At 38.7% G+C, this 14096-nt stretch overlaps 1 protein-coding gene across 2 annotated transcripts in view; it reads right to left on the minus strand.

Moving 5' to 3' along the window:
* LOC105445128 (zinc finger protein 423) overlaps positions 1 to 12947 on the minus strand; it is a 31634-nt gene extending 18687 nt beyond the window's left edge. For both annotated transcript variants that reach the window (XM_030975352.1, XM_011680271.2), the window contains exon 1: positions 12091 to 12947. In XM_030975352.1, the coding sequence (XP_030831212.1) occupies positions 12091 to 12172 (82 nt within the window). In that variant the 5' untranslated portion in view covers positions 12173 to 12947. The remainder of the gene's footprint in view (positions 1 to 12090) is intronic.
* Between the last annotated feature and the right edge of the window lie 1149 nt (positions 12948 to 14096).

Raw genomic sequence — 14096 nt, forward strand, 5'->3', positions numbered from 1 at the left:
ATAGAACATTATAATCCGTTAAAGTAATACAATTTTCTAAGGGGCAACTCAAAAACCATTCTTCAATAATATTTCACGTGATATAGACCATACGATAACCTATAGCTCAAGTATAAACCAGCTGCCACTTCAGTTGTCGCATAAACTTGGACAGGAAAAGAAGCTAGAGCGGGGGGGGGGGTGTTCGGGGACAAGAAAATCACTTCAGCATCTATATTTTTAATTCAAAAGCAGGTTTTTCTTTCTTTTTTCTCCCTTATTTTCGAATGGTAGATCCCTGTCCAGGGGTGAGAGTGAAATGGCAGCAGCAGCATCGAGAACGGCTCCTCTGGGACTCCCATTTCTGGGGACCCCATTTCCATCATCCAAAAAACATCTCCACTCTCCCTCTCTTTCCAATATTATTTCCCTACTTCTAATCAGGCCCTCAAGGCGTGCATCAACTCAGGTAGCCGCCACGGGGGCTTTAGGACTCCCATGGGGGGCGTCTGTTGCCAGGTAACCCTCACATCTGCCTGGCACATTCGGCCTCGCACGTAATTTGGTCCGTTACCGCTGGGACCCGTCGGAATGACGTTGGCAACTCCGCGGGGAAATCTTCCCCAAGACCCTCGCATAGCAACAGCCCTCCATTATTCAATCCTGCCGACTCCCTGTGGAGATTAGGGCTTCTCTCACACAGTGGAGAAAGCAAGAAGAGAGAAGAGGAGGAGAGAAGAGAGAGACAGAGAGGGAACTCAGGCGAGCAAGCAAGCAAGCAAAGTCTTGGCGGGAGAAAAAGAAAACTGCAATTTAGATTTGATGTCTTCCCAGGGGAACACCACGATAGAATTCATCCATTCCACTTTTGAGTTTCCCATTTCTCCTGATCTCCCACCGATTCCCCTGGCGTGGTTGAGAAAATGTAATTTGCAACAGACTGAGCAAGAGAAGAAAAAAATAAAGGACGGGAAAAGAAAATGGATGGAGAGAAAAGGCAGATACCACACTAGGTCAGGTAGAAGAAGGTGAGTTGGAAGAGAGAGAGAGAGAGAGAGAGAGAGAGAAAGATTGAAACAGCAGGAGTGAACTATGGGTTGTTTGAAAGCCTTGGCTGTAAGGAACCCCCTGGGGAGCACAGCAACATAGCTTTTCCTGCCTGTCTTTGGTACCTCTCTGCGGGTTGTCTGTATCCACCTTCACTGCATAAAGATAATGGGCCTGGAAAACACATCGATGTATATATTATATAGCACACGTTGAGCACTATACAAGACCACGTCCACGACAATATAACAGAAATGCATTACATCATCAATGTAACAACAGAAAAATCATTCCAAATGTTGTACGCCAACGCCCCCATTATTACGAAGCATTATGTGCCAGTGTCTGAAACAGCAACTCAAGTAATGCTCATAGTGTGACCGAGAGAATGCGGAATAAAAAGAATTGTTCCCGTCAGCGCAATGGTGGACCATGGGTTTATACATTGTATGTACACCCTCTGCAGGCAAGTATTAATCCCAAGTATTAATCCCAAATGATATAAACCAAAATGCACAAGTTATAATATCACAAGATTATTATTATTAAAACAGAAAGAGATGGGACATCAAAAAGGATCACCCTTGATGAAGAGCACGGAATTTGAAAGGGATAGGGTAACTTTGTCTCAGATTCTGAAACAAAACGCTGGATTTAGCTCATGCTGCAATGATAATTATAAACCTTTACGTCAGTCAGGAACCCCAAGAAATTTAGAAGCCGATTGCCTGTCTGATTATCAAGATATTTATGATTGGAAATCGAAATTTAAAAATTTGTTTTCCTAACGGTTTTCATAATACTACAGTCTATTGGGGGAAATGAGTATGGTAAAACCGGTCACTCAAAGATTTTTACTTTTTTTGAGGCACTTGATGATCATTTTGAAGCGCAATTTGTTTAGGGCTTCAATATTACACCATATCACAGACATTAACACGTAGGGCCATGCATCTCAGATTTAACTTTGTTAAACGATGCCTTTAAGTGCCCAAAATCTATCAAAACTTCCTGTAGTATCTTGAACAACTGCACAATTAGCATTCCATACTTTCTGGTTGTCATTGGTTACTCGTACAAGAACAATGTATAGTGTATTGTAATATGACCTGTACAGAAGTTGAACAGAGAATACACACACGTTATCAACCATGTAATTGAAGGCTGTTGTGTCGTCCTTTCGGCTGTCTAAATAAGGACCAAAATATTACATTTGGCGACGAAGATGTGTGATTTCGTCATGAACCTGAACTTTCATGGACACAGTCCCTCGAGTCACTGCGTAAGTTACTTTGAGAACATTTCAACATGAATTTACCCCAGTTTGAGCGTTTTGAGTGCCATGATGATCTCGCGACCGTGGGTGTGAGATGGGGAAAATACGTGAAACGGCTAGAGAACTTTTTCACTGCATTTGCTGTAACAGACGATGCCCAGAAGCGAGCGTTGCTCCTGCACTATTCCGGTCCTGATGTGCAGGAAATCTTTGAAACACTTCCAGACACAGCCACATCTTACTCTGCTGCCATTAAAGCGCTAGAGAAACATTTTGTTCCGTCTGTTAATGTGGAATATGAACGTTATCTGTTTCGTCAGTGTAAACAATTGAACAATGAAACTGTTGCTCAGTATCATCTCCGTTTGCAGAAGTTAGCTTCATCATGTCAATTCTCGGACAAAACTGCGGAAATCAAATCCCAAATCGTGTTTGGGTGTACATCGCAAAATTTGAGGAGGTACGCACTTCGTGAAACTGTTACACTCGAAAAACTTCTTCATACTGCCCGCACGTTCGAGCAATCTGATCAGTATGCAGCCGAGATGGAGAGTGCTACATCTCGAGAATCAACTGTCGCTGCTACGCGTCATGACAAGCCCTCAAATCCGAACTCTGTCCAACGCAAATTTCGCACTCGTGGAAAACAGCAAGCGACCAGACAGAAAGTCACATGCAGGAATTGTGGTGGTCGGTTCCCACATCCCGCAGATAAACCCTGTCCGGCAAAAGGGGTTACGTGCCATTCTTGTGGAAAATTGAATCATTTCCAGAAGTACTGTTTATCTAGACCATTAAAGTCCAATTCTATCGCAATTCATACTGAACATACAGCAGCATGTCAATGCAGCTGTACTAGCTCTCCGCAGCCTGAGCCTCAGCGTGATCACCAACCTGCTCAGCATAGTAAGGAAGAGCAAGCTGAAACAAAGGACTATGTTTTCAATGTTAATTCTTCTTCAGCCAACGGACCGTTTGTTCAGATTGTGGTCAACGGGATCTCAATTTCAGCTTTAATCGATTCTGGTTCCTCAGTAACGATTGTGAGTCAGAACACGTATCGTTCGATTACACCAAGGCCTCATCTTGACGCGCCCTCCGTTCCTGTGTATGCGTATGGAAGCACAGTCCCGCTTGATGTTGTTGGAACATTCACCGCATCTGTCTCGTATAAATCGAAAACAGTGGAAACAAAGATATTTGTTGTCACGCACAGTGGTGATACACTGCTGGGTTGTAGCACTGCCACTGCACTTGGTCTCCTTCATATCGCGTACAATCTTCAGCTAGAGCAGTCGTATAAGGATCGTTTCCTTGGTATTGGCAAACTGAAAGATCACCAATGCCATATTCATGTTGATGGATCCGTTCCTCCTGTAGCAATTCCCCACCGAAGGATTCCCTTCCACATGAGAAAGCGAGTGGAGCAGGAACTTGACAGATTGCAGGAACTTGATATCATAGAACCGGTACATGATACACCTACTCCGTGGGTTTCTCCGATCACTGTTGTCCCGAAGCGTAACAGTGATAACATCCGCATTTGTGTTGACATGCGTCACGTCAACAAAGCTGTGAAGCGCGAACGTCACATCACGCCAACTGTTGATGATCTTGTGTCTGCTTTGAATGGTGCCACAACATTTAGCACTTTGGATCTCAACTCGGGCTACCACCAGCTAGAGCTTGATGAAGAGTCTCGTCCGTACACAGTGTTCTCAACTCATGTCGGACTTTTTCGGTACAAACGACTCAACTTCGGGCTCGCATCTGCATCTGAGATCTTTCAGCACACCATTCAAGCTGTTCTTCAAGACCTACCGGGTGTCTTGAATATAAGTGATGATATTCTTGTGTTCGCGAACAATAAAGCGGACCATGACATTCGCCTCAAAGCTGTACTCGAACGCCTTCGTGAGGTGAACCTGACCTTGAACAAGGACAAATGTGTCTTTGCTGCTGACCGTGTCACATATTTTGGTCACGTTTTCTCATCCAACGGCATTAGCGCTGATCCGAGAAAGATCGAAGCCATCCGAGCGGTACCTGAACCTCGCACCGTGTCCGAAGTCCGCAGTTTCTTAGGCATGGTTAATTACTGTGCCAGGTTCATCCCTGGTCTGGCCTCGATTTCAGCACCTCTTCGCCATCTCACTAAGTCGGATAGTGAATGGGAATGGGGTCTTGCCCAAGCCGACGCCTTCGCTCAGATCAAGCAAAGAGTTTCGCAACAATGCACCATGGCATACTTCAATACGGCCAGCACCACTGAACTTATCGTTGATGCCAGTCCTCATGGTCTGGGAGCACTTCTTGTTCAGCATAACAAGGAGAACACGGTTCCTGTCGCGTTGGCAAGCAGAGCCCTCACAGACGTTGAATCTCGATATTCGCAAACAGAGCGTGAAGCCCTAGCCATCACATGGGCTATTGTCCATTTTCATGTGTATTTGTATGGTGGATCGTTTGTAGTCACAACTGACCATAAGCCGCTAGTATCGCTCTTCAACAACTGTCATGCTAAGCCACCGCTCCGTCTTGAAAGATGGATCCTGAAGCTGCAAGCGTATGACTACACCGTCCAGTATCGTCCTGGTCAGCATAACCCCGCTGACTACCTCTCGCGACATCCTCAGCTATCGGTGATGAGCGTATCCGATGATCAATCCATGGCGGAAGCTCATGTTAGTTTTGTGGCATATCATGCAGTTCCGAAGTCAGTATCAATGTCCGAAATCGCTGAAGCCACAAAACAGGACCCAGTCCTACAGCACGTCATTCGCACCATCAAGAACAACAACTGGCATGACCTTCTTGCGACCTCTACTGAAAACCAATCAAACAAACAAACACAAACTAGAGCCTCCAGAAATCTGGTTCAGTTTTATAAATATTGCTCTTCAATATTACGGAGTTGGAAGTAATTTATAAGGTTTTATAAAGAGCGAATTCCAATTGAATCAGTTTAATTTTCTACGTTCATGCAAAGAAAATATTTTGTACACTTGGCTATTTTTCAAAAGGGAAAGAAGAAAGGAAAATGTAAAAAGGTGTTATTTGTTGCCATTATATTGTGTTTATGAATGAATATCAGTTTTGCACAGTTTGAAGGTTTGTACATGTGTATTTGCTGATTGCTATGTTTTATAATCTATGATATTTGATATTTGAGTTCATATTGTTCGATGCTATTGCCTCATGCCTACAATGTATGACAGAACAGTCAATTGCATTTTTTATGCTTTATTATACTGAAACAGACTTGAGTGCTAAGAACAAGATTTTTATGCTAGCAAACAGTTATTGACCTCTGCAGGTCATAGGTAATTTTGATCTGTTGATATGAAAATATATCACTACATAATCAGCTTATTTCAACCATGAATACTTCCTAAAAGCCTAATTTACAACTTTTAGAGTTCACATTTTATTAGATGGTATATTGCTATATGCATAAGCTCTGCATGATCTCACAAAGTGAATTATTTCTTGTTTGAAGTGTATATATGTAATACTGGCTATCCGTAGCAAGTTTTGTCTTATGCAAGTTAGTTATTTAACCATTACATGTGTACATGAGTTCTATACATGGCTTTGTGCAAATTAGCTGAGTTTGGTTATGTTCAAGTTTGGTTTTATACTCTAAATGAGTTACAACTTGTTTTGATGTTTTTTCCAAAGTTTGTTCTTACATGGTCTAAAACACATTGATGAATGATTGTTACAGTTTGATGATGTCAAACAAGCCATAGAAATAACAACAGCTACACTGTGATTGACTTATCTCATTATAGAATGGTTTTAATCCAGGTAGGGAGGATTGTAGTATCTTGAACAACTGCACAATTAGCATTCCATACTTTCTGGTTGTCATTGGTTACTCGTACAAGAACAATGTATAGTGTATTGTAATATGACCTGTACAGAAGTTGAACAGAGAATACACACACGTTATCAACCATGTAATTGAAGGCTGTTGTGTCGTCCTTTCGGCTGTTTAAATAAGGACCAAAACATTACACTTCCAAAGCTCTCAGGGCTAATACGGGTATGACAATGACCTTTGGCATGAAAAGCGTTTTATTTTAACATTGCAAATAAAAGTAGTAATTACACACTTCTGTGAGACCCTGGACATATTTTGTTCATTCGTTGATGGATTGTGCAACGTGTCTCTGGTGTAATGTAATACCAGGGCTTTGTCGTAAAAAAAGAATTGACATCAATCGCAAGTTATTTGCAATTGATATCAATCGCAACTATGTTCAAAGGAGATAGGAGACTGCAAACTTGCGATTGATTGGAGGACTTACGATTAATTTGGATCAATCGCAACTCTTTGTAAGACGGGGCCCAGAGTGTTCGTCTCATTTAGTTCATTTTTTGTTTTTGTTTTCTTTTGATTGTCTTCCATGATTTTCAGATTCCAAAGTGTAAAATGAAGTCTTTGAACTGTCAAGCAAATGTTCACAGATTTAAGACAAAAGTGCCCCAGGCCACATACACTACAAACAGTCCTTTTTAGGACTACACACATTCAAGAAAGATTACCATAAGTCCTTTGCAGGACTACCCCCCCCCCCCTCCCTCTCATGGTGCAACCGTAAGCCTACTGTATACAAGAAATCATATCTCTAACGTTTTCTATGGACCAAAAGTAAACGTAGTGATCATCAAAACTAAGCCCATCATGATTTTGCTAGTGATATCACATTACTAAATATAAGATATTAGGAACTTAAGAAGTTTCATCAACAATAATCGATTTCAAACTCACGATTGAATTTCAAATTTTACATCCCAGCGTCATGATGCGTTTGATAAAGTAACAATCCCATTAATTACTTTCCATTCGTTAAAATTATGCTTTGTTATTGTTGAAAATGTTGAAAATGTCTACATTTCTATATCTTTAGATTCAAAATCAAATGTTATTATCTTAAAATAAAAAATATTAATTTTAAACCAAATTAGACTTCATGTTATACTTTTGTTTTTATTTGTTGTTGTTTTTTGTTTTTTGGGAAATGAAAGCACGTTAAATACATAAATGAATATTAAAAAGGGTTGAAACAGATTCCAAAAGTTCTTCCCCAAAACGCTTCAATGGTAAACAAATTCAAAGTGTATTGTTGGTGCCCCCATCCCACATCTTTCAAACAATTCCAGGTAGGAATGCTCTCCATATTTTGCGTGTATAATAAAATAATCAAGAAGTTATCACAGAGCTAAACCTCTGTGAAAACTGAAAACTCATTTGTATAGTAGCTTAAAAGCATGTCAATTCATGAAAACGTACTATGATGGGTTTCAGATTAATATTAGAATTATTGTGATAATTCATTGTGTATATGAATGGTGAATATAACTGATTGTTTAACTGTGATAGTAGGATACTTCATTGATTTTTACCTTCTCTTCAAAAGAGTTTTCCCTGAGCCCCATAACTATTTAATTAATGAAATAATGCATGAAAAAATCACCACGAATGGAATCTAGCTTCAACGCATCAATTGCTGCTATGTCGGGTTATCCTCTAGAAATTCAGGACGTCTTCAGTCACTCTGTTTAAGAAAATTTCTTTCAATATCCATCTATATTACATTACTTGTCAATGGATTACTATCATATTGGATCTCTTGATTGTCGGACTGATTTACTTTTGCTGGAATGAATGCCTGATTGACTATACCAGTATTTTGTTAAATGGCCGATGGACTGACAGTCAATCAATGACTGACTAATTCCATCCCAACCGCCCTTTTTAGTGATTGGTAGTATACGTTGATGATTTATTGAATAAATTGGTGATTGACTATTGATTAAATAACTGATACACTTTTGAATTCAATAATAATATTGATAACCTATACTTTTTCAAGGCAGCGTACGTTGATTGATTTAATTGATCGAATAAATGAGTGGATGAATGACTGATAAACTGATTAATTCAGTTATTGATAAAGTAACTCTTGTGAGTGCTTGGTAGAGTACGTTGATTGGTTTATTGATCGAATGGGTAACTGACTATTGACTGAAAGACTGATTCAATTATTGTATACTTATTCTTTGAATGACTGATCGTAAAAGTTGATTTTATTATATTATTGATTATGCCTGATTAAGTAATGAGTCTAAGGCAGTGGGGCCCTGCATGGACAACACACCAGCAAAGCGGCAACTCTCTCGTTCATCTGAAACGGATCTTTTGCTATTTTCATAAGTGCATAATTAGTTATGAATGACTGATCGACTAATAATTTATCAATTGTTTCCTCAGTCGCGCGAATGAAGGAATTACCCACGAGTGATTGATTTCTCAATTGCCTACTTGCGTTGGCTGACCGACTGACTGATTGGAATGATTAAAAAGGAAAAAACGTAGAGCGGATCAAGTCATCAATAGACCATTTTCGTAATGTAATAAAATGTAATGCACAAATCTTTGTTAAGGTACATAATTATGTCCCATATACATGTATGCAGGCCCCAAAAAATAAAAAGATTAAATTCCAAAGGCATTTGAAAAATAATACTAATTTAGAACTTCCCTCAAAATAAAATGGGCTTGAAAACGTCTTTGTGTGGGAAAATAACGACCGATAGTTGTCGAATGGGATTTAGCGAGCGCGCTCGTTTAATTAAATAGTCTGATTTCCAGACCCTTGTACCGAATGGTCGTACATTTTGTGCTGCGCAAAGATTCAATTAGTTTAATTTTGGCCATTATAAGAAGTGGGTTGTTGATGTAGACAAAATGCTCATGTACTCTTTACAGCTCATTTTATGTAGGCTATGTTATTACCAAAGAAAAAAAGAAGTCAGTCAGTCACTCAATAGTGTCCAACAGTGAAATCTAGAATACAAGGACACTGCTAACGTTTATATTTCACATAGGACATACGTTACGTATTCATAATTCCTGCAAAGTTCTACAGAATTTGATATTGGCTGTAAAACCTTACATCCAATCGGTTTTCTGTATGTTTAACCCTTTGGGTACTTGCAATTTTATAGCTATGTCTATTGTCTAATTTAATTCATTTATTATTCACTTGATTTATTTTTTTTATATACCTTTCTCTTTTTTTAATTACAAACTTGATATTAATTGAATTTGGCTGGATATATTAATATTTATAATTTGTTATGGATAATGCGTTATACCACCACTCAATTTGGGTTTTACTCTCTTTCAAAATCTACTTTCCAAATCGTTCTTTACATGATTTTCTTCAAGTTAAAATTCATTCTGAATTGTTCTGAACGATACGTTGATGTCAGTTGATATATGATTATTGGTCCTGTGAAGTCCCATGTACCTTATAATTATGTTTAAATGCGATTGTTCTTGAGAGTTATTTTCTTGTATTTATGTACTTAAAATGCCAATTTATACAGTTGTATGGTACAAAGTATATAATATATACCTACATTGTGAACCATTTTTAAGTCTGTCTTTTTATTGTATGAAATCCAACTCATGGTTGCAATAAATAAATGAATTATAATCATTTGCAGCCAACACTAACGGTATAGTTCAGTAGTCAGAATACAAATCGCATATAATAGCTGTTGCTGGGTAGGACAAACAATATGGCTTGTTCTACATATCAACACTTTATGTATGCAATTTGCATTCTGACTACTGAAATACATTTATTCGTAACAGGTGATTCAAATGATTTGTAATATAGCTTTGTGCATTGAATTTGATTACACTACTAACGTGGTCCATATCCTACTTGCTTTGACTGACTGATTTTAATGATTAAAATGAACAAAAAGGAGAGCGGATCAAATTATCAATTCACTAATAGGAATGTCAGAATACAAGGACACTTCAAAGCTGATATTAACAAATGGAAGAACGTGTGAATGGGTTGTCGCATAAGCCTTTGGTAGTCCAATAGTTCCACGAATGGATTTTCAATCCTTTTTTTACATGAACTTTTGTATAACACCTTCATAATACGCTTAATATGAAGCGAAAACTCTTCTGTTTGAATAATGCCCTGACATAACCCTTTCGTAAAAGCCGACACAAATATACGTCATTTGAATTATTTCTTTTTCAGCTAAGTATTTCTTTTTCAGCGAAAGTTATATCTACTTCGATATCATGAGGGTTTTTTTCTCTCGAAGATCTCTTCTTACTTACGTGACTGACTTCATTCACAGTAATCATCCCTAAATGGAAGATATTATCTCAAGATATAAGTTGATCAAATTTACCCTTTTAAAGAAATTTTAAGCGAGAATTACGTATTTAAAAAGGTTGCATTTTCAAGAAATAGGCCTAAATGAAATATTATTTCTTTGAATTAAAGTCAGACATCTACCCAATCACAACACAAGTGCGTTTGGTTGAACATCATTGTTCAATAAATAATAGAAAGTACGTATACTAGACTGCGTCTGCATGCAGGTATATTTTTCGTGTTATTTTGTCAATATTATATACTGCTTTGAACTTGAAGTGCTTTGTGTCTTTGCAGGTTTTACCTATATATACATTTTTGCGCAGCTGATGGCCGTCAAACACAACATAAGGTTAGACTAATGTTTTGGGGTTACGATTTTTTAGAGCTGGTTATATCTCTCAAACGCTTTACATGTTTATTAATTATCCTCATCACCATATCAAAGGTTATTTTTATAATAATTATGATCATGTCCCATGTGCTTTCGTTCTTCCTTGCTTTTCTTTCTCTTTCTTTCTCCGTCTTTCTACTCTCTCATGTCCTCTCTTACAATTATTTTGACTATAGATTTTGTAATACTTGGTACTTGGTATTAAGGTACTTGGTTGGGTAATCCCTTTGGCAGCTCACTCAGGAAGCTATACTGGGATGGTAGGTGAGGCGAGAAGTGCAGGAATGGTGTGTGGACAAAGCACTTGTTAATTTACAGTAAAATATATGTCCAGTGCAAATTAAAACCTTTCACTTTACCAACTGCTTCATCAATGCCCACTTGAAAGGTGTCAAGGAATTATGTTTACTCATAACTCCAATTTTATAGGCCTATAATGTCGCATCCCTATTATAACCCCCTTTTCTTCTTGCTATAATTCTATAGTGCATAATCTAAAATCTTACTCGTTTGTCAAAGGGTGGTCTGTAATCCGCAATTTTGTCTACAGGGGAAAACTAGAGAAAGACTTCTCCTATACCTACCTGTATGGAGGACAGTAGCTATTTATAGCTTTACTGTCCTCAATAGTCATCACTCTTTGACCAGAGAGAGCATCTCTGGGAGTTTGACCACTCGCAAAAGATCAAGGATTTGTCAAGAATAAAAACAACAGATAATACCATACCATACCATACCTTCAAAGCTGTGTTCAGAGACGTGTTTCTGCTGCGTTGTGTAGTACGACTACTACCAAAGTATCACATAATAATGCTCTTACATCATATTGTGCACAACAGACCGAGACATTTAGAATGTCTATATTAATGATGGTTACTTAGTAATTTATCCATTAAGGATTATATGCCCGTGTGTTTATGGCATGTAAACTATATCCCAAATGTAGGATTGCAAAAGTATCGTTACTTCTCTTTGTACTTGCATTGTAATAAAGTCCTAGTGCCCGGATACTACAAATCCAAAAATAAAATGTGTATAGGCCTAACCGACTACCGACATGGGCTTCGGCGCTTGACAAAATATCTATCGGTTTAGCTCATGGATTTAGAGTAAATTGATGAATATTCAATATAGGGCCAATTAATTCAAACTACGAAATATCACTGTATAATTATATATTAAACATGACTTACTTTTGAGCGCCCTGGGTTTGGACTGTTTCCGTCGAGACGACATGCTGGTTGGCGCGAGTTTTATTACTCTCTTCTTTCTCATTAGAACAATCTGTCTCTGATGGCGGTTGGAAAGAGAACTCAAACAAAAGTCTTGGATCGAAAAGATTGAATACTGCCAGTCTCTTTCTCTCGTTTGTGTTTTTGAAGAGTCCCTTTTCGAAGAGAGATGATAATGACTGTATGGTGTTATGAAGATGCGGAAGATCGATAGTTAATTATCGTTCTGTAGCGTTTGTCGTCTGTATCAGAATGCGTGCCGAACATGAGTTGTAACGTAAGCAGAACTTCCAGAAGTGTATCACTAATTGATATCAGTGCGCAAAATGAATGTGACCTCAGTGGTCTCCGACCTTTAGTATAACAAGAAGAGCTAAGTTACATCAGACAAATGGAGCTTCAACTCCCGAACGGGAAGTTCGCAGTGAAAATCGGGCGTGACCGTCGCTGCATATGGATGCACCCAACCCATGCACTGCGTGGACCTCACCGAGGAATAGCGGGAACTCAGTCGACACTCTGCCCGGCGGTTGGGCGTTGATCGCATCTCACGGTGTGTCAGGATATGAAGTGGCTCTGCTGGAGAGCTTAGTCGCAGCTGTCCTTCTTTCCGCCTGGCATGACGGAAATAGTGAGACGCTGTAGGGTTCCGCTCTGTGGGAGACTTGGCCATAATGCTTTGGAGTCCCTAGGTAATTTCGACGAGAACAATCTTTCTCCCTTATTCTCTTTTTCCTCTTTCTCTCCTGTGAATCGAATCTTTTTTTACGCTCTCAAATGGTATCCTGCTGTGATAACCACGCATGCTCCTTGGACGACTCCATTAAATCTAGGGAGGGGTGCTAAATTTAGATAAGTAATAAACAATATTAATATTGAATTCAAATCAGCCATGTTTTGAAACCTGTCATTAAAAATTATTCATTAACATTCTTAAAATGGTAACAAAACCTCCATTAACAACATTCTTGCAAAAATTATAAATTAAATTAATTGTGTTGACCCTCTAAAGAAAGTAGTATCATCCGGTACTTTCCCCTTGGGATCGCAGGATTCTTACCCCGTCATAAAAGGATTTGGTCCCCTCAACTCTACGGCTCCCTCGGGACGGGTAATGATCCTACGGTAAAAAATGACGGGTCCCTGGACAGCCTTGCGGGATGGACAAGCATGCTGAAAACAACCTCTATTTGATTGCCCGTTCCATCAGTACAACGGGTAGTGAATACAAAATACAGGCCTCTTTCTTTATCGTAGGGGTTTACAGACAGTATTATCACAAATTTACACGTATTGCACGCTAGTGAAAGATAGAAATACAGGCTAGGTTTTTTCCTTTTTGGTTTATAAGTGGATTAAGATACCGTGCGAATCATTTTAGATTGAAAACGTAATAACAAATGGTATTTATTACGATCAAGAGGTAAAGGATCGACTTAATTTGTTAATTTGATGTGATTCTAAATAATGCTCATTATCAATACCAAAAAGAAAGAGGAAAAATGAAGAAAAGAGATAGAACAGGCATTATCTACATATAGTACAGTTATGAAGAAAAATTACATTAAATCAAAATCATAAGAGTAAAGGTTGATGATGGGCTTTGTGACAGCTTTTGGTGAGGTATCTGGAAGAAAGAATTTTGCTTGCATGATAAAGATTATTGAATTGTGACAACACGGGTAGACATAATGGCCCGAATTCACAAAGCAAGGTTTGAGCTCAAACCTCCCTTCGTTTCGCCAAACCTCCTTTTGTTCTTTACAAACCAGGTTTGTAAAAAACGCGTAAAACGCGTCATATGACGTACGAAAACCAAGGTTTGTCGACAAACCTCCTTTGTGAATTCGGGCCATTAGGGTGATAAATGTGAACTAACCTTAAATGGAAAACAAAGGAAAAAATGACATCCACAGGAGAAAGAGGGATCACAAAAAGAAGAGATCATTTAAGACAGAGAAAGCGAT

The sequence above is a fragment of the Strongylocentrotus purpuratus genome, unplaced genomic scaffold (assembly GCF_000002235.5).
Source record: "Strongylocentrotus purpuratus isolate Spur 01 unplaced genomic scaffold, Spur_5.0 spur5_scaffold_8, whole genome shotgun sequence".
Classification (NCBI taxonomy): Eukaryota; Metazoa; Echinodermata; class Echinoidea; order Camarodonta; family Strongylocentrotidae; genus Strongylocentrotus; species Strongylocentrotus purpuratus.